General features: G+C 43.8%; 2 protein-coding genes across 2 annotated transcripts; one reads left to right on the top strand and one right to left on the bottom strand.

Moving 5' to 3' along the window:
• Positions 1-4,326: 4,326 nt before the first annotated feature.
• LOC112252118 (ubiquitin-60S ribosomal protein L40) lies at positions 4,327-5,920 on the bottom strand. The gene is made up of 5 exons (XM_024423081.2): positions 5,801-5,920; positions 5,235-5,346; positions 5,010-5,096; positions 4,786-4,888; positions 4,327-4,484 (listed from the first exon to the last, which is right to left on the bottom strand). Exons 2-5 carry the CDS (start codon positions 5,335-5,337, stop codon positions 4,391-4,393), a joined length of 387 nt encoding a protein of 128 aa, XP_024278849.1. The 5' UTR covers positions 5,338-5,346; positions 5,801-5,920; the 3' UTR covers positions 4,327-4,390.
• A 983-nt stretch (positions 5,921-6,903) lies between these two features.
• Positions 6,904-19,867, top strand: LOC112253267 (testis-expressed protein 45). The gene is made up of 9 exons (XM_024425280.1): positions 6,904-7,576; positions 7,914-8,020; positions 8,336-8,430; positions 8,594-8,694; positions 9,000-9,118; positions 9,327-9,516; positions 19,084-19,147; positions 19,327-19,593; positions 19,816-19,867. Exons 1-9 carry the CDS (start codon positions 7,051-7,053, stop codon positions 19,865-19,867), a joined length of 1,521 nt encoding a protein of 506 aa, XP_024281048.1. The 5' UTR covers positions 6,904-7,050.
• The last annotated feature ends 1,172 nt before the right edge of the window (positions 19,868-21,039 follow it).

Below are 21,039 nucleotides of genomic sequence, written 5' to 3'. Positions count from 1 at the left end.
TCCAGTCTGTGCTAGCAAAACAGTCCTGTAGTTTAGCATCTGCGTCATCTGACCACCACCGTATTGAGCGAGTCACTGGTACTTCCTGCTTTAGTTTTTGCTTGTAAACAGGAATCAGGAATATAGAGTTATGGTCAGATTTGCCAATTGGAGGGTGAGGGAGATCTTTGTACACGTCTCTATGTGTGGAGTAAAGGTGGTCGAGAGATTTTTTCCCCCATCTGGTTGCACATGTAACAGGCTGGTAGAAATGGAGTAAAACGGATTTAAGTTTCCCTGCATTAAAGTCACCGGCCACTAGGAGTGCCTCTTCTGGAGCATTTTCTTGTTTGATTTGGCCTTATATAGCTCGTTGAGTGCCGTCTTAGTGCCAGCATTGGGTTTGTGGTGGTTAATAGACAGCTACGAAAAATATAGATTTAAACTCTCATGGTAAATAGTGTGCTCTTCAGCTAATCATGAGACACTCTACCTCAGGCGAGTAAAACCTTGAGACTTCACTTCCTTAATATTATATTTTGTGCACCAGCTGTTATTTGCAAATGGAGACAGACCGCCACCCCAGGCACCGAAAACCAAGCCAGCTGTATGTTATCCATGTCGTCCATCCACGACTCGTTGAATCCTAAGTTATTACAGTTTTTAATGTCCCGTTGGTAGGATAGTCTTGATTGTAGCCCATCCGTCTTATTATCCAATGATTGCACTTTGGCTAATAGGATTGACGGTAGAGGTGGATTATGCACTCGCCATCGGATCCTTACAAGGCATCCCGACCTACGAAGCGGCGTATACTTAGGCTACCGGATTTAAGACTTGCCTAAAGAAAGAAAAAATGGTGTGCACGAACAGCCAAAAACCCCTGCCAAAGTCCAAATAGTCAATTTCATCATAATATACCTGCGAACCGTATTGACTGACAATTTATGCTTGCTACGGAATGATTTCATGTGTTTTTGATGTCTTCACTATTATTCTACAATGTAGAAAATAGTACAAATAAAGAAAAACCCTTGAACGAGTAAGTGTTCAAACTTTTGACTGGTACTGTATAGCCATTGATTCTTGAAGAATATAACTTATAAATGCCTCATGAGCTTAGTTCAACAGTCACACTCCATGAGAACCCAAATTATAAACTTGTTTTCTCTGTTTGTAAACAAACACTGTATAGCCTCATAACATGGTTAAAACAATTTTGATATCATGGATGGTCAGTCCTTGTATCCATAGCTGTTTATTAATCTGAGAGTGGTTACATTTCTCCAGGCCCATCCCTCAGCTTTTTACCAAAACAGGCGAGGTGTCTGTTTTGTTATTGTTTCATCTGTAGATTTGCCCTTTAAACATCTGCATATTATCAAGATATCAAAGTGTCAACAACAAAAAGGTAAACAATAGGCCTATAGCAAATCCGGCATATGGTATTATTTTTCACATGTAAATAGCACTTCAGTAGTACTCAAAGCATGCCATTCCATAATCGCAGCATTTATTTCTCAACTCTAATCAATGGACCCCAATCAGTCGTCCATGACAACAAAATCATAAACAGCGGGCAATTTTTATTTATTTCACCTTTATTCAACCAGGTAGGCCAGTTGAGAACAAGTTCTCATTTACAACTGCAACCTGGCCAAGATGGAGCAAAGCAGTGCGACACAACACAGAGTTACACATGGGATAAACAAACGTACATTTGTCAACACAATAGAAAAGTCTATATTGCATGTGCAAATCTAATAATTTATGCTCAGGGTAGCCTAGTGGTTAGAGCGTTGGACTAGTAACGGGAAGGTTGCAAGTTCAAACCCCTGAGCTGACAAGGTACAAATCTGTCGTTCTGCCCCTGAACAGGCAGTTAACCCACTGTTCCTAGGCCGTCATTGAAAGTGAGAATTTGTTCTTAACTGACTTGCCTAGTTAAATAGAGGTGTAAAAAAAAACAATTTGGCTAATCTATATTTCCAAGTCCTATAACATATTGGAATGACTGAAATTCTGATAGACACATTTTTAATGTGTAGTAGAAAGCGATTCGTTAGAAGAAGTCTACATAACCAACCCATAAAATGTTACCTCCATATATGTCAACTTTAACATTGATTTATCCAGAAATAGATGCTCAATTGGTAACATACATGTGTCTAATGCCTATTAAGGGGTTAAGTAATCTAAAAGTAACAATGTAATCAGATTACGTTACTGAGTTTGGGTAATCCAAATGTTAAGTTACTGATTACAATTTTGGCCAGGTAACTAGGAACTAACAGATTACATTTAGAAAGTAACCTACCCAACCCTGCAGGTGTGGCATATTAAGAAGCTGATTAAACAGCATGATCATTACACAGGTGAACCCTGTGCTGGGGACATTAAAAGGCCACTCTAAAATGTGCAGTTTTGTCACATAACACAATGCCACAGATGTCTCAAGTTTGGAGGGAGCATGCAAAAGGCAGGCTGACTGCAGGAATGTCCACCAGAGCTGTTGCCAGAGAAGTGAATGTTAATTTCTCTACCATAAGCCACCTCCGTTGTTTTAGTGAATTTGGCAGTACGTCCAAACAGCCTCACAACTACAGACCACGTGTAACCACGCCAGCCCAGGACCTCCATAACAAGCTTGTTCACCAGTGGGATCGTTGGAGACCAGCCACCCGATAAAACTGTGGGTCTGCACAACCTGTCAGATACTGACTCAGGGAAGCTCATCTGCGTGCTTGTCGTCCTCACCAGGGTCTTGACTGGACTGCAGTTTGGCATTGTAACCGACATCAGTGGGCAAATGCTCACCTTCAATGGCCACTGTCACGCTGGAGAAGTGTGTGTCCTTCACGGATGAATCCCGGTTTCAACTGCTAGAAATTTGCTGATGTATGTCAACATTGTGAACAGAGTGACCGACCCATGGTGGCAGTGGGGTTCTGGTATGGGCAGCCATAAGCTACTGACAACAAACAAAATAGCATTTTATTGATGGCAATTTAAATGCACAGGGATACCGTGACTTGATCCTGAGGTCCATTGTTGTGCCATTCATCCGCAGCCATCACTTCATGTTTCCGCACGATAACGCATGGCCCCATGTCTCAAGGATCTGTACACAATTCCTGGAAGCTGAAAATGTCTGTTCTTCCACGGCCTGTCACTTATTGAGCATGTTTGGCATGCTCTGGACCGATTTGTACGACATCATGTTCCAGTTCCTGCCAAAGAGGAGTGGGACAACATTCCACTGGCCACAACAGCCTGATCAACTATGCAAAAGATGTCGCGCTCTATGAGGCAAATGGTGGTTACACCAGATACTGACTGGCTTTCTGATCCATGGCCTTTTCTTTTTAGTATCTGTATTCCCAGTCATGTGAAATCCATAGATTAGGGCCTAATGAGCATTTCAACTGACTGATTTCCTTATGAACTGTAACTCTTTAAAATGGTACTTTTGACTACTAGATTTCTGTATGCTACCAGTTTATACAAATGGGAGTTAACATTTAGCACTGTCTAAATCTGAAAAGGACAACTTCTAAATGGTTTGCAGTGATTTTAGTAACCAAATTCTGGGCCTGTTACATGACAAATATCAGATTTGTTGAATGTGCACCAATCCAGCAACCTATCCCACTGTGCTTTCCATCGATCTCTTTACCACATCTATCCCCATTACCTCCCCAGGAGTTCATTCATTTTAAGTGCCTACACAAAGACGTTTTTTTATGAACTTGTTCCGATAGCCTTTTGTCACGGAAGTGATGTACCGCCCCCACCTACCGTACCATTGTCAATGCTGAGCTATACGGAGGGCTCCATATTGTTACAAAATTGGGGAGGCGCACTGCGATGCAGAATGGAGCTCGATTTGGCCTCTGAGCTCTTCACACCCTCCCTCCGGACTGCATTGCTGGATCAAGTATAAAGTGGCTTTTACACCACGGAAATCCACAAGCTAGTGTTACCTTATTGCAGACACTGCCATTGGATGCAACAAAACCAGACCTGACTATATCCAGCAAAATCACATGCAGCTGCATTTCAAGTTCAAACACTCAAATTAGACTGATGCATGTTCATTTTGATCAAGGGATTTATGCCTATCAGTGTTCTGACATCGATAGAGCCTACACTATCTAGTGCCATTTAACGTCTTACGCAGTAAGGATAATAGGAGTAGTTTGACGCACAAGAGGAGCTGCTCAGTTACACCTCAAACATCTGCAATGTAGATGCTGGTTAATGCTCGATCTGATTGGATCCAGGCCCTAATCTTTAAATGGTTTTTAAAACAATTTGGATTATCAAGACAAATAAGGCCAGCCAAAGTACATTTTGGTATGTTTATTTAACAGTTGTGCTTATGTTCCACAAAAAGCACCGAGCCAACTGTTTACTTCAGCTTCTTCTTGGGGCGCAGGTTGTTTGTGTGTCCACACTTCTTCTTGCGGCAGTTGACAGCACGAGGATGGAGGCGAGCGTAGCACCTGCAACACAAGTTCAGAACTGTGCAAAATGTATGGCCAAGACTGGTCCAGTGGTCTAAGCCACTGCCCTAGCACACTTTCCTTCCTCGCTATCCGGTCTACTAAAAATAGTTTTCCAACTGCAGCAACATTACTGCAGTTGCTCTGAAAGATGTTGCATTTGTCACCTCAATCACAAATGTGGATTAATATTTTTTTACTGGAGAAGGGATACTTAAGTGTAAAGATAGGCTTTAACCTTAATTGTAAAAACAGTTCATTACCACCATTAATGCAACTGTACGTACTTAACTCTACTTACTTGCGGCAGATCATTTTGTCACAGTTGTACTTCTGGGCCAGCTGTCTCAAAGATGGCTCGATAATGCCTCCACGAAGACGCAGCACAAGATGAAGGGTGGACTCTGGATGGGAACATCATCATAGTGGATAGATGCAAAGTTCACAGGTATGTTTTCACACAGGGCTGATGCTTAACTAATGAGCAGCATTACATGCGCCCACTGTCAACTCGTAATCGCCTACCTTTCTGGATGTTGTAGTCTGACAAGGTGCGACCATCCTCAAGTTGTTTGCCAGCGAAGATCAGACGCTGTTGATCAGGAGGAATGCCTGAGAATAAAAAGCATATTGATTTAATGAAATCACTACAGCACAAACCTAGTATCAGTGCAAAAGCAACCTACCCTAAGTATTTAAAACAGCCCATTTTGTCATACTATATTACGGATCAAATTAAACTTAGAACACCTTCCTTATCCTGGATCTTGGCCTTGACATTTTCAATAGTATCGCTGGGCTCAACCTCAAGGGTGATTGTTTTCCCCGTCAACGTCTTCACGAAGATCTGCATGTTGGCAGGCTGTTGGGATAAAATATGGTGCGAGTTGATGGCAGTAGCTAGATACACATCTATTTTATCTACTTAGCATACTAGTTAGCTAGCCAAGTCAGCCAATCCCCGGCACAACTAAAAAAAAAAAAAAAGCTCATTAAGTATTAGAAGAATAGTTAGCTATCCCATTGGCATTTAGAATGAGCGGCCAACAATCTTGCTAACGTTAGCTGTGCCAAGCTAACTAACTAGCCAACAGCTGCGGTCAAGCGGGTGCTTCCAACAAGGCGTCTTTGCCACATGCTGGAGCTCGTTATATTTCAATACTCATATTTAGACTTTACATGTCTCACATATGATAACCAAATGGATATTTAGACAGCTTTTTTAGCGGAGGGACACTGGTGTATTTCTATTACGCAATAAATGCGTCTTGTAGTCAATTTCGCAAAAATTGTTACGGACAAATATATACACCCACCGGGCCGATAGCTGAGCCTTAACGAAAAGAGACTGTACAAGGCGGAAGTTATGATTCATCATATCCTGCATCATTTTTTTTCTTGCACAAATCTGTTTCATCAATCCTGACTCTACTAACAGTCGCAAAATGTGGGCAAAATTAAATGTAAGATTATAGAAAGTTGCAATATACTACTTACTGTATTTACTCAATTATATTCTCAAACGAACACAATCGATCACTAACTTGGACCAGGCGTTTAGATCATTTAATTTTACTGCCACCTGCTGGTGTGACTGAGTTAACTGTTCTGATGAGGTCATTTCTATTACCATACCTGTCTCAGGTGTGCACTATTTTAGAATGTATTTATAAGAACAATCTATCGTCAATGTCTGTTTTGTATCTTTTCTGCTAGAAATACTGCGAGTGATAGCCTATGGCTAAATGCATGAATGTATCAGTGGAGGTAGAAATGGGGAGGACAGGTTCACTGTAATGGCTGAAAATATGCCACAGTGAAACATTAACACCATTAAATGTTCTCCCCCAGCAAATATTTGCTTGTGATTTTGGCACCATGGTGATAAGTTTAAAAACAAAATCTTACTAATTGCATGCATTGCCATGCAAACAGTGTTTATACATGAACGTGAGACATGGCAAATTGATATTGTAAGATTATCCACCAAAATGCTAAATTATGCATAAAAGACACTTGATGCAGGGAAATGTGCAGCTACCACTATTCAGGTGATGCTCTTCACTTTGGAATGGGTAAGTCACTCTCATTGCCTAATTAAAGCTTCACTTTGCTATAGACAAATAAACACATAGTAGCAGGTAACGAACATTCTAATTCCTGTTCATTGTCATTTCTGTTCATTCAGATCTTAATTTCATTCTTAATTAACAGAAAATTTTACATTTGTCACTCAGGGCTGTCATAATGCATGCACAGTGATAGGTGAATAGGTGAATGTCAAGGTATGTATGTGATTGGCTACATAGGACAGATATTCATATTATCCACACAAAAAAAGTTTCTAGAATAGATAGAATGATAAAGAAAAGAATGGGGAATTTTGCTCTCAGTTCTCATTGTATTGTGACATCTTCATTACTTGTGCTATCTTGGTTTCCATGGTGAGACCACTGCATTTTCTTTCCACAGTTCTAAAAAAAGAGAGAGAATCATTTCAGGAAAGGCACATTGATGTAAGGAAAAAGACAACACAGGAAGAAGTAATAACAGTCCAAGAAGTGCTATGGCTGTAAGCACATTGATTCAAGCCACCTTGATGGGAAAGGACTTCCTTCAGTCCTCACACATTCCATTTTGGGGCGGTGACAGTTGCAATGGCCTTGACGAGGCATTTAAGACCACCTTCCAGACGGACTTCAACTCTCTTGCCACCCTTCCCAAGAGATTCGCCATCTCTCGCCCCATCCCTGCCCAGGTCGAGCACAAAGACCTGCGTCGGATCAAGGAGTATCTGACCGAAGCGGTCAAGTCATATCCCCATCACTCACAGATCCCCCTCTGCCGCACACCTGCTTGGGCTAAGCTGTGCACTAACTTCCAGATGCATAAAGACCCCAGGCAGGTCAACTTCCTCACCACTCAGGCAGAGGGCTTCCAGCACCTGGCCTCAACCCACACCAAACCCATCCGGCCAGTCATGGCCATTAAGAAGAAACAGCTGGAGGAGAAGCTTCCTGTGACCACTCATAAAGCTTCATTCACCCCATACAATGTGTCGCCCATTGTCAAGGCCAAGGTCAAACACCTAGGTCAGTGGCTCTTTCAAATCTAGGTTATTGTCTAAAAGTAGATGCATGTATACTATATCTGTGATGTCATTCTCTGTTTGGATTAGTGAAATAGGTAAGGCCTATGTATGCCTTTGTAGGCTATCTACAATATTTGTCATTCACTGCCTGGCATATGGAAGCCTGGCAAAAAGCTTTGCAGAACGGTGTCACACACTTGTTTTGGATGAACCTTTATGCCGGGTGTGGTGCTTCAGTAAACCATTACACTGACTGTATGTTTAAAAGAGTAGCTCTGTTTTTGTAAATGTGTAACCTTGAGTCAGATTGTGACATTGTCAATGCCTTTGTGATTCAGGGCGAGAACCCACCTTTAAATGGGACAGGGATGGCCAACATTTTGACTCCCACCACAACAATGTATTCCAGGGACAATGGCACAGCCCACCTCAACCTGTGGAGAAGGTATCGATTGCCATTGATATCCTGGAATAGTTAGGCTACTGGGAAATTCTGTGTTTTCTGTACAATAGCTGTATGTGAAAAATGGAATCATGTGAATATTTTCTATGAATGGTCATTAAATAGACTAGCTATGAGCGCTAAACTGGCCTTTGATAATTATCTTACTTACTATTCTTTGCTCCCTGCGGATTACAAAGCCACAACATACCCACACCATGTCTTTGAGAAGGCCTTTGATAAGATGTTAATGAAATTTAGTTGAGGGTGTACTTGACTTTTCTGAGGGTGTACTGTACTTTTCCTTCTCCGGTTCAGCAAATCCACTCATCAGTGGCAATGGGAGACCCACAGAAGATTCTGGAAACTAAAACCACCCAGGATGTGTCCTTTAGACACCCTGGCAATCCTAGGTATGTGATTTACTGGTATGCATGCCAAAATTCACATCACCTCCGTCATCTTGTAGTTAGAAAACGTGTCCCGTTTTCCTGTTATAAAAGCAAATGCCTGTCCAAATCCTAATAATCAAAGTTTTTAGGATTTGTCTAATATATCAACCTTTCACTGACCCAGTCCAGTCAATGTGAAGGAACGTTTGAAGGTCAATCTTGGCGATTTCTCTGAAAACAAATGGACATCTACAATGGCTGACGCGTTTCGCGAGGCCAAGTCAGGTGTGTAAGCCAAGGTTATTAATTAATACTCTGTTCATCAATGATATAACATACTGCACTGTTAACCCTATGGATTTGATTGATTATCTATTTTTACTTCTATAGCTAACTATTGCTGATATAATTTATTCATATATTCTATTGCAAAACAAATTGCGGGATTGGATTTTTTCTTTTAGATTGCAATTACTATTAAAAAAGCCCACAGACATAAAAATGTATTGCTTAGCTTATGAAATAGCTTATGAAATCAGTGTTCTGATTCTCCTGCTTAGCTAACTCCCAGTATTGGGTCTGTTTCCCAGCCCCTGTTCTACTGATGCAAATGAACAAGACTCTCAGCTCAGTCCCCAGAGGGGACACTGATCCTGGGCGCAACCGACTGAGGATGATGTCCACAACCAACAGCTTTTTCTTCTCTGAGGTGAAACCCAAATTCTCCAATTTACCCATCCACAGGCCGGATTTGAGCAAAGTGTGTATCACTGGCTTCCAGGCCTTTAAATGGATCGAGGACATTCGTGTAGCACCTTGCCATGCAGGAATGTTATGATGCAAAAGAGCACAGGTTTTACGAGAATCTGGCTACTGTCTTCCTAATCGGCCTGGTTGGATTTCCCTCCCCTCCGCAGCAGAACCACAGAGAGCGGCCGGTGCATTTCAGTGGAGCCAACGTGAGGACCAGGAGCAATGTGGAGTTCGGCAGACCCATTCTGGGAGGCCTGTTCTACAGCACCGCAGCCCAGGAAGACTACCCCAAGAGGGACATAAATCGAGCTAGGCCGCATACCCATCCCTCTGGCCATGTGCTGACTGGCCAAGGTGAGAGAGAAACCAAAACATTCTCAGATGTCCCAGTCAGTTGGGTTCCATTCCATATTAATTGAGTTTTTTTGTCAATGAGATTTATGGTATACTCCCCAGAGCCTGGAACAGCCTCGACTACTGTTCAAAGGGACTACCTCCCAGTAAACTCCAGGAGACAGGAACTTAGTCCAAAACAACTTCAACAGGTAGTTAAATAACTTAAGTAACAGTCAGCTGCCGAGTGGCACAACGGTCTAAGACACTGCATCTCAGTGCTAGAGGCGTCAGTACAGACCCTGGTTAATTTCCAGGCTGTATCACAACAGCTAAGTTTCTAGTCAATTAGGTTTGTACAAATGAACGCTAGATGGCAGTATTGTTAATTATGCACATGTACATTTAATTCATTTTTCCAACAAGTTTTGAGGGTCAAACTGACCTTACTTCAGGCTTATTATGTTCACATTTCACTTTATGTTCCCTAGACACACATGGCATAATGTCTAATGTGTCATCTTTTTTACAATCTGCCTGGAGATTTGTTGCCGCTATCAGTGCTCAAACAATACAAATATCTCAGAATACCTAATACGTCCTCAGAGAACCTGTTGTTGCCAAGAAACTGGTTCATGTACACACACAAGCTCTTTGCCCCTTTTGTGTGCACCAATCAGCAAGTTGTTCTATCCCAGTGTCTTTTAATCTTCTCTTTCCCTTTCTATCACTCTCTCTCTCTCTCACTGTCTGTAGATTAAATTCAGCCACATCACCGCTCCCTACAATGAGCAACACTTCACCACGACCCATAAGGAAGCTTTTGGGCCCAAGCCTCTCTCCAGGACCTGCCCGGACAACCCACCTAGACAACACATTAGCCACATGCCTTTCTAAAGAGACCAAAGAGCTGCCTTATCAAAACTTGCTTTCACAAATAAAGCATTTACTCTATATATTTAAGGGACATTTTGGGGATATGCAAGGGAAAAGCTCTGGTGCAAAACAATTGCTAACTTTTTTTTTTGAAGAGATAGGCCTACTCCTCTGAAATGTATGCTTTATTCAATGCTCTGTTTGTTTATTGAGCAAATGGCCAGGTGATATGGAGCAACTGCTTACCTCTATTGACTAAACATGTTCATTTGACTGCCTACACATGATCCAATAAATGTGGAAATAAAAGCCCATGGGTCACTTTTGGTAACTTGTTCCCAGATCTGTCATATCATACAAGTCTTAGGCATGACAGCAACAATAGGAGTTGGCTATACACAGTACTTATACCTGGGACCTACTCCTCTTGTATACCGGGACAGGGCTAATCTTTTGGTGTGTTGGCTGTGATGTCACCTAAAGTGACTTGCATGTCTCGAGAGGAAGTGTGCAAGAAGCCTGATCATTTCACTGACACAATAAGATAAAGACATTGACCCACTCAGGTCCAATGTGAAACATCAAAGCACAGGGCCTTACACAGTCCTTTCAGGGAAATCTGGTCTCAGAGCATTTCATATTATTCTTTATGTAAATCCGAGACACTCTATTCATTATGATATGTTACTTTTGGTATGGTTACATAAGGCAGTTGGTTACTTAAGGGGAAAATTAAAGGAGGGTGATTGGTCAGGGTGGATAGGTGGGTGTATAATGCGAACATCTAGCCATCCAAAGGGTGTGTGTTCAAATCCCATCATGGACAACTTTAGCATTTTAGCTAATTAGCAACTACTTACTACTTCTTCTTCAACCTCTTCTTGTTGATCACCTCCTCCTCCTCTGGAGTCAGCTTGGCTCCTATGTTGGTAAGCTAACCCTTCCCCTTCCCCTAACCATTTTAGCTAACCCTTCATCTAACCCTAACCTTAACCCTAACCCCTAGCCTAGCTATAATTAGACATATAGAAGGACCAGTTTCTTTGTTAACCGCTCAACACAGAATTGCTGCATGTGCGCACTTCCTTTCAAATCATTTGGAGTAAATATCCTTTCTATTTTATTAAGCTATGTTCAATTGATTTCTTCATACTATGAAATAAAGCCACACAATTCTAAGCAAATCTAAATGAACTAGTGTAGCCCACAACCATATGGCATAGCCATATCAGGCCAAAAATAACTCAGATTATGCTATTCTGTTCTTCTGAAATAGACTACATTTTCTTCATATCATGTTTCTTTAGACAATGTCTAAAATAGATCATGGATTTATTGTGATGGTGTAGGCAATATTAGATTGATTTATTAGACTTTTTCAAATGTTGATGTTCCAAAAGGTTTGCATCAGTGGCTTGTAGGCTATGCATGGAAGCCAGAAGATGCTTAACCTGTTTATGCTAATTACCGGGTCAACTACCATGAGACCAGCAGTAATTTGCTCGACATTCACCGGCTGACAAAATCTCATTACCACCACAGCCCAACACCAAACACATACTTAGTTTGAAGTGTTTGTAAAATGCACAATGTGAAAAAGCGATTACAACCATTTCTGTGTTTGATCCATAGTTTTATGTGTGTTTTACCTACATTTTATGGGTATTATGACCCACTGTGCCTGATTATACTACCGTTATAAGGGGGTCAGGACATGCTCAGTCTTACAATGTTTTATACATTTACCCTTACCAACAGCCACAGTTTCCAATGTAGACAAAGTAGAATTGTGAGTAACATTACATGGAATTAGAATAATTAGTGTGAGTAGTCCTATTAAGGTGAGTAGGCCTATTAAGGTGAGTAGGCCTATTAAGGTGAGTAGGCCTATTAGCGTGAGTAGGCCTATTAAGGTGAGTATGCCTATTAGCGTGAGTAGTCCTATTAAGGTGAGTAGGCCTATTAGCTTGAGTAGGCCTATTATGGTTGGAAAACCTATTAGAGTGAGTAGGCCTATTAAGGTGAGTAGGCCTATTAGAGTGAGTAGGCCTATTAGCGTGAGCAGGCCTATTATGGTTGGAAAACCTATTAGAGTGAGTAGGCCTATTAAGGTGAGTAGGCCTATTAGCGTGAGTAGGCCTATTATGGTGAGTAGGCCTATTAAGGTGAGTAGGCCTATTAAGGTGAGTAGGCCTATTATGGTGAGTAGGCCTATTATGGTGAGTAGGCCTATTATGGTGAGTAGGCCTATTATGGTGAGTAGGCCTATTAAGGTGAGTAGGCCTATTATGGTGAGTAGGCCTATTATGGTGAGTAGGCCTATTATGGTGAGTAGGCCTATTAAGGTGAGTAGGCCTATTAAGGTGAGTAGGCCTATTAGCGTGAGTAGGCCTATTAGCGTGAGTAGGCCTATTATGGTTGGAAAACCTATTAGAGTGAGTAGGCCTATTAAGGTGAGTAGGCCTATTAGCGTGAGTAGGCCTATTAGCGTGAGTAGGCCTATTATGGTTGGAAAACCTATTAGAGTGAGTAGGCCTATTAAGGTGAGTAGGCCTATTAGAGTGAGTAGGCCTATTAGCGTGAGCAGGCCTATGGCAAAAGCAAAACACATTCTTCCTTTACCAATCAAATTGAGAACCTCTGTTGAGGAATGTGATTGTTTTTCTTGAGGGTGCCTGTAATTTTCTATTATCTGGTATTTTATATTTATATTTTGTAAAATATGTGAAATTGTCAAATGCAGGGTTCCCTTGTGAAAGATACCTTGGTCACAATGGGACTCCCTGTGGAAATAAAGGTAACCATTTTTTGTATTTTTCTTTACTCGCAGCAATCTGTAGCTGGCTTACATTATCCAGATGCCTTATACAGGCCCTGGTTTGTGTTTAACCACCTATATGCGAAAGTTAGTCTGACATACTGCTTCGACAGACACGTGCACAGACAGGGATCTACCTGTGCAGAGCACATGCCCCTTTGCACTAACAGTCTCCAAAGTGCCCTTTTGGGTGGTGGTATAAATTCCCCCCAATTGAAATGTATACATTTTTTGTCATTGTTGTTCGGATCCCACTGGCCGCATGTCTTCGTCAACTTCACAAACTTCGCTACCCCACACCCCTTGCACTGGTTGTGCCTGTGATATTCCATGTACGGACCTTGCGAGACCGGTTGTGTCTTTTTTCCCAGTCTGCCCTATAGACCCCATGGTGGAGGTGTCGTAATACTCATAAAATCTAGCGGTCAAACAGGGAAATGGTTCCAATAGTTTTCCACCATTCATTTTTCCCATAGGGGATTTTAGAAACACTTAAAATAAGGGCTGTGTTTCGTGTAGATTTACCCTAGCACGACGTTTTGATAACCATGTAAATCTCATTCGAACATCGTGACCTATCAACACGGTATCCAATAATTTTGAGCACCTGCCCCCTAAACAACCTGGTATCTGAGGATTTTGTATTATTCTGTAGATCAATTCAAGACACCCTATTTAGTATGATATTGTAAGTTTCATATGGTATTGTAGCGACCTGCACAGACAGCTGTGTGTTATGTATTAGGCAGAGAGCAGGTTGATTGGCATGCCGGACCTCACTTCTGACACCAGTGTAATGAAACAGCAGGGAGCAGATCTCAAACCCTAGACCTTCGAGCCCAAGGCCAGGCACGCTATCGACTGTGCCGCAAAAGCATGCTCAAACGGCAGAGTCGATTTCTGTGCTTATAAACCCAGGGTCGTTACACTATGTATTAATTTGTGAATGTCCATCACCCATTTCTTATGATATGTTACGGATTAGAATTCGTATTTATGTTACGAATTTGAAAAACGCATGATATGTTACAAACTGTAGCTAGGTGGCTAACTTTAGTTAGCTCACTAACGTTAGTTATTTATGCAACTTTAGTTGTGATGCAAACGTCGTTGGGCTATATGTTTTGATGTTTAATACATTCTATGGCTACATGATGGGACTCGATGATTTGAAAAAGGTCACAAGCTGCACACACTTCATTGGTCTCTCATTCACAAATTTTACAAGCACTTGGTAATATTCTCACCAGGCATCAAATTTCCCGGTGGCATCGCCCTTGTGTGGCCGTAATGCCCCCTAAAAATCCATGCCTTTTGTGGCCAAAGTGGCCGTTGTGCTCTTGGGCTGAATATAACAAGGTGAATTATAATTCCCTTCTCCCGGCTGCAGCGCTCTGAAGCACTTCTGCCTTTCATGTGATCAGGTCCATCTCACAGGCATTTCCGCTAAGAAATAGGCTAATAAGTGAATGAGAACTGCATGCATCTCTCTTATCGAATTCAGAGGCGCATATTGAAGATGTTAGAACTGTCCACATTTAGCCAGTGGTGTAAAATACTTAAGTAAAAATGCTTTAAAGTGCAACTTAAGTAGTTTTTTGGGGTAACTGTACTTTACTATTCATATTTTTGACAACATTTACTTTTACTTCACTACATTCCTAAATAAAATGATGTATGTTTTACTCCATACATTTTCCCTGACACCCAAAGGTACTCTGAACATTTTGAATGCTTAGTAGGACAGGAAAATGGTCCAATTCACGCTGTCACACCCTGATCTGTTCACCTGTTCTTGTTATTTTCTCCACCCCCTCCAGATGTTGCTTGTTTTCCCCAGTGTATTTATCCCTGTGTTTCCTGTCTCTCTGTGCTAGTTCGTCTTGTATGTTCCCAAGTCAACCAGCAGTTTTTCCCATTTTCCTGCCTTTGCTATTCTCCTTTTTTAATCTTCCCGGTTTTGACCCTTGCCTGTTTCTGGACTCTGTACCTGCCTGCCTGACCATTCTGCCTGCCATGACCTCGAGCCTGTCTGCCACTCTGTACCTCCTGGACTCTGAACTGGTTTTGGCCTTTTGCCTGTCCACGACCATTCTCTTGCCTACTCCTTTTGCATTATTAAACATCTTAAACTCCAACCATCTGCTTCCTGTGTCTGCGTCTAGGTCTCGCCTTGTGTCATGATAGTACGAACTAGCCATGACAGACCCAGCAGACTTGGACCAGCTTCGCCATACTGTCTCCCTGCAGGGAGCCACCATTGGGAGACATGAGGAGCTGTTACAGGACCTTCTGGAAGTGCTTCGTTCTCTGACAGAGCGCCACGACCAATGGTTTAAGGCTACTATGGAGCTTATTAAGGAGTTAACTCATAGACTGTCTGCCATCCCTGAGAGACCCCAACCTCTCAGAATTTTTTTTCCTTTGTGGTGAGTTGGTACAGCCTAACCCGGTTCCCCGAGAACCCCGCTTACCACCTCCGGAGCGATATTCTGGAGATCCTGGTACCTGTCACGATTTTCTTTCTCAGTGCTCGCTTATTTTTGAGCTACAGCCATCTTCGTTCCCTTCAGACCGATCGAAGATGGCGTATATTATTACGCTAATGTCGGGAAGGGCGCTCTTCTGGGCCATTGCTGTTCGGGAGAAACAATCCACCCTTCGTTGTCATCTGGAGGAATTATTGGCGGAGGTGAGGAATGTATTTGAGTCTCTGGTATCCGGGAGAGAGGCGGCCAGTAAACTTCTTGATTTATGTCAAAACTGACTAGAACCAAAAAATGTGATCATATTACTCCAGTGCTAGCCTCTCTACACTGGCTTCCTGTCAAAGCAAGGGCTGATTTCAAGGTTTTACTGCTAACCTACAAAGCATTACATGGGCTTGCTCCTACCTATCTCTCTGATTTGGTCCTGCCGTACATACCTACACGTAAACTACGGTCACAAGACGCAGGCCTCCTAATTGTCCCTAGAATTTCTAAGCAAACAGCTGGAGGCAGGGCTTTCTCCTATAGAGCTCCATTTTTATGGAACAGTCTGCCTACCCATGTCAGAGACGCAAACTCGGTCTCAACCTTTAAGTCTTTACTGAAGACTCATCTCTTCAGTGGGTCATATGATTGAGTGTAGTCTGGCCCAGGAGTGGGAAGGTGAACGGAAAGGCTCTGGAGCAACGAACCGCCCTTGCTGTCTCTGCCTGGCCGGTTCCCCTCTTTCCACTGGGATTCTCTGCCTCTAACCCTATTACAGGGGCTGAGTCACTGGCTTACTGGGGCTCTCTCATGCCGTCCCTGGAAGGGGTGCGTCACCTGAGTGGGTTGATTCACTGATGTGGTCATCCTGTCTGGGTTGGCGCCCCCCTTGGGTTGTGCCGTGGCGGAGATCTTTGTGGGCTATACTCAGCCTTGTCTCAGGATGGTAAGTTGATGGTTGAAGATATCCCTCTAGTGGTGTGGGGGCTGTGCTTTGGCAAAGTGGGTGGGGTTATATCCTTCCTGTTTGGCCCTGTCCAGGGGTGTCCTCGGATGGGGCCACAGTGTCTCCTGACCCTTCCTGTCTCAGCCTCCAGTATTTATGCTGCAGTAGTTTATGTGTCGGGGGGCTAGGGTTAGTTTGTTATATCTGGAGTACCTCTCCTGTCCTATTCGGTGTCCTGTGTGAATCTAAGTGTGCATTCTCTAATTCTCTCTTTCTCTCTCTCTCTCTCACGGAGGACCTGAGCCCTAGGACCATGCCCCAGGACTACCTGACATGATGACTCCTTGCTGTCCCCAGTCCACCTGGCCGTGCTGCTGCTCCAGTTTCAACTGACCTGAGCCCTAGGACCATGCCCCAGGACTACCTGACATGATGACTCCTTGCTGTCCCCAGTCCACCTGACCGTGCTGCTGCTCCAGTTTCAACTGTTCTGCCTTATTATTATACGACCATGCTGGTCATTTATGAACATTAGAACATCTTGGCCATGTTCTGTTATAATCTCCACCCGGCACAGCCAGAAGAGGACTGGCCACCCCACATAGCCTGGTTCCTCTCTAGGTTTCTTCCTAGGTTTTGGCCTTTCTAGGGAGTTTTTCCTAGCCACCGTGCTTCTACACCTGCATTGCTTGCTGTTTGGGGTTTTAGGCTGGGTTTCTGTACAGCACTTTGAGATATCAGCTGATGTACGAAGGGCTATTTAAATAAATTTGATTTGATTAAAGAAAAAAAAAATGTTTTGATTTGAACTCCCTTAGTGCTGCAGACTATGCGGTTGATTTTTGCACATTGGCCGCCGAGAGTGCCTGGAATCCGGAGTCTCTCTTCGATACCTTCCTTCACGGATTATCCGAGGTGGTGAAGGATGAGCTAGCTGCTTGGGAATTGCCGGTGGATCTCGACTCCCTCATCACCTTACCATTAAAATTGATGGACGCTTAAGGGAACGCAGGAGTGAGAGGAGGTCTGGCTTTGGGCACACTCGTTCACCCTCTATGGCTCGCCCACCCTTGAAAGAATCCGGACGTTCCCGAAGGCAGTTTTCCCGAGAGGATCCAAAGCCACCCGAGCTCCCACGTGAATTATCTACGACTGGTGAATTGGATTCTCCTGAGCCTATGCAATTGGGAAGAGCTAGGTTATCAGTTGGGAAATGCTCACGTAGGCTGAATTCCAACTGTTGTCTGTACTGTGGAGGGGCAGGACATTACATATCTACCTGCCCTGTTAGGAAACCTTTGTCTCTGGTGGGTACAAGTACTTTAGTGAGACAGACTGGGAGTTCCCTAATTCCCATCACCCGCACACCTTTTGTGCTTGTGCTGTGGGGAGACCAATCAAGTCTCTCTGAGTGCTTATTGACTCTGGGACGGATTAAAGTTTTATGGATGCTACAATTGCTTCTGAGCTAGGTATTCCCATTCAACCTCTCTCGGTTGCCATGGATGCTAGAGCACTGGACGGCCACTCAATAGGTGTACTGTGCCCATTCAAATACAGATTTCCGGTAACCACAGTGAGACCATACAGTTCCTCCTCATTGCATCGCCCCATGTTCCTGTTGTCTTGGGGTTTTCTTTGTGGAGAAGAAGGACAAGACCCTGCGTCCGTGCATTGACTACCGGGGACTGAATGACATTACTGTAAAAAAATTGTTACCCACTACCACTCCTCTCTTCGGCTTTTGAACCTCTCCAGGGGGCCACCATTTTTTCCAAGTTGGACCTTCAGAATGCCTACCACCTGGTTCGGGTACATGAAGGGGATGAATGGAAGACAGCCTTCAACACAGCCAGCGGACATTATGAGTATCAGGTCATGCCATTTTGACTCACCAACGCCCCCACTGTCTTTCAGGACATGCTCAACTGTTTTGTGTTCGTCTACCTTGATGACATCCTGTTTTTCCCCCGTCTGCCCAAGAACATGTTCTTCACATCAGGCAGGTCCTTCAGCGCCTCCGGGAGAACCAACTGTTCGTGAAAGCCACAGCTCTACTATCGCTTTCCTGGGATATGTCATTGCTGAGGGTAATATCCAGATGGATCCTGGAAAGGTGAAAGCAGTGGTGGATTGGCCTCAACCTACGTCCAGAGTGCAGTTGCAACGTTTCCTAGGATTTGCAGACGTCTACCACCATTTCATTTGGGGTTACAGCACCCTGGCAGCCCCCCCCTCGGCACTCACTTCTCTCAAAGTACCATTCAAATGGTCTCCTGCTGTCAAAGCCTTTGTGGACCTAAAGCATTGGTTCACAACAGCACCCATCCTCATCCATTCGGACACATCGCGTCAATTTGTGGTTGAGGTGGAGGCATCTGATGTTGGAGTGGGGGCCATCCTGTCCCAGCGATCTGCCCAGGACCAAAAGCTTTATCCCTGTGCCTTCCTGTCCCATCGTCTCAATTCTGTAGAGAGGAACTACGACGTAAGCAACCAAGAACTCCTGGCGGTCAAGATAGCGTTGGAAGAGTGGAGGCACTGGCTGGAAGGAGCAGAACAGCCCTTCCTGGTCTGGACCGACCATAAAAATCTGGAATATCTCTGTACAGCCAGGCAGGCCCAGGGGGCTCTGCTTACCAGATTCCACTTCACCATTTCCTACCGCCCAGGGTCCAAAAACGTGAAGCCTGACTCTTTCTCTCTCGCCTATACAGTTCCTCTGCCACACCCTCGGTCACCGAGAACCTTTTCCCTACCTCATGCCTAGCAGCCACTGTGGATTGGGGTATTGAGACCCTGGTTCGCAAGGCACAACGCTCCCAGCCTGGACCTGAAGAGGGCCTGGCTAACTGGATGTTTGTCCCTAACTCAGTCCGGTGTACCCTCGGCCCAGATGTTTGTCCTCCATTGTCGACGTACCTGGAGAAGAGCCAGGGCGGCTATTCTCAAGAGCAACTCCAGGTATTGTCGACAGGTGGACCGTAACCGCTACCATATTGTGCAGAGGGTATGGCTTTCCACTTGGGATCTGCCCCTTCCGGTAGAGTCCCGAAAGCTGTCTCCCTGTTTCATTTCCCAACTCCAGAGTACTGAGTTCCACTGCTGTCCGTCTTGTGTTACCCTGTACCCTCCATATTCACCCTACCTTCCATGTGTCTAAGATTAAGCCCGTGTCTCACAGTCCTTTTGTCTTCTGTTTCCAGGCCCATCTCTTCCTCCCCCGGGTCATCGATGGCCAGACAGCATATACAGTGAGAAGCCTCCTGAGGGTTAGACCACGGGGCAGGGGTTTCCAGTACCTGGTTGATTGGGAGGGTTATGGCCCGGAGGAGAGGTGCTGGGTCCCTGCTAAAGACATCTTGGACATAGGCTAGTGCTTCAGCCTTTTTTTCCCCCACCGCCGACACACCGGTCAGCCAGGTAGGACGCCAGGTGGCGCCCCTAGGGGGAGGGGGGGCACTGTCACACCCTGATCTGTTTCATTTGTTATTGTCTCCACCCCTCCAGGTGTCCAGGTGTCGCTTGTTTTCCTCAGTGTATTTATCCCTATGTTCCCAAGTCAACCAGCGGCTTTTCCCGGTCGCCTGCCTTTGCTATTCTCCTTTTTCTAGTCCTCCCGGTTTTGACCCTCGCCTCTTTCTGGACTCTGTACCTGCCTGCCTTAACCTCAAGCCTGTCTGCCACTCTGTACCTCCTGGACTCTGAATTGGTTTTGACCTTTTGCCTGTCCACAACCATTCTCTTGCCTACTCCTTTTGGATTATTAAACATCTTAAACTCCAACCATCTGCCTCCTGTGTCTGCATCTGGGCCTCGCCTTGTGTCATGATACACATTTATCAAGAGAACATCCCTGGTCATCCCTACTGCCTCTGATCTGGCAGACTCACTAAACATAAAAGCTTTGCTTGTAAATTGTCTGCATGTTGTAGTGGGACCCTGGCTATCCTTACATAAAAAAAAATTGTGCAGTCTATTAAGCAAACCATAAGCAATTTGAAATTAATATTTTTTACTTTTGATACTTAAGTATATTTAAACCAAATACTTTTAGACTTACTCAAGTAGTATTTTACTGAGCGACTTTCACTTTTACTTGAGTCACCTTAATAAAAATTCTTTACTTTTACTCAAGTATGGCAATTGGGTACTTTTTCCACCACTGCATTTAGCCTACTTTGTCAGCCAACAAGATGAGTTAGTCAGCCCAAAAAATGAGTAGGCGTAGCGAATAGCAAAAGCACTAGCCTATGTCAAACAACTATCCCCATAGTATATCTATTTTTGACCTATTCTATTGGTCAATTTGTCCTTCTGTGCAATAAATAAATATTCCAAACATACTCTGGAACAGTTGTGGGATGCGATTAGATTCCAAATGAATACAACCCCTCACAACTTTTTTTAAAGCAATGAGGCTGATCGTT

The sequence above is a fragment of the Oncorhynchus tshawytscha genome, linkage group LG06, assembly GCF_018296145.1.
Source record: "Oncorhynchus tshawytscha isolate Ot180627B linkage group LG06, Otsh_v2.0, whole genome shotgun sequence".
In the NCBI taxonomy this organism is placed as follows: Eukaryota; Metazoa; Chordata; class Actinopteri; order Salmoniformes; family Salmonidae; genus Oncorhynchus; species Oncorhynchus tshawytscha.
This window is presented reverse-complemented; position numbering and strand designations above follow the sequence as displayed.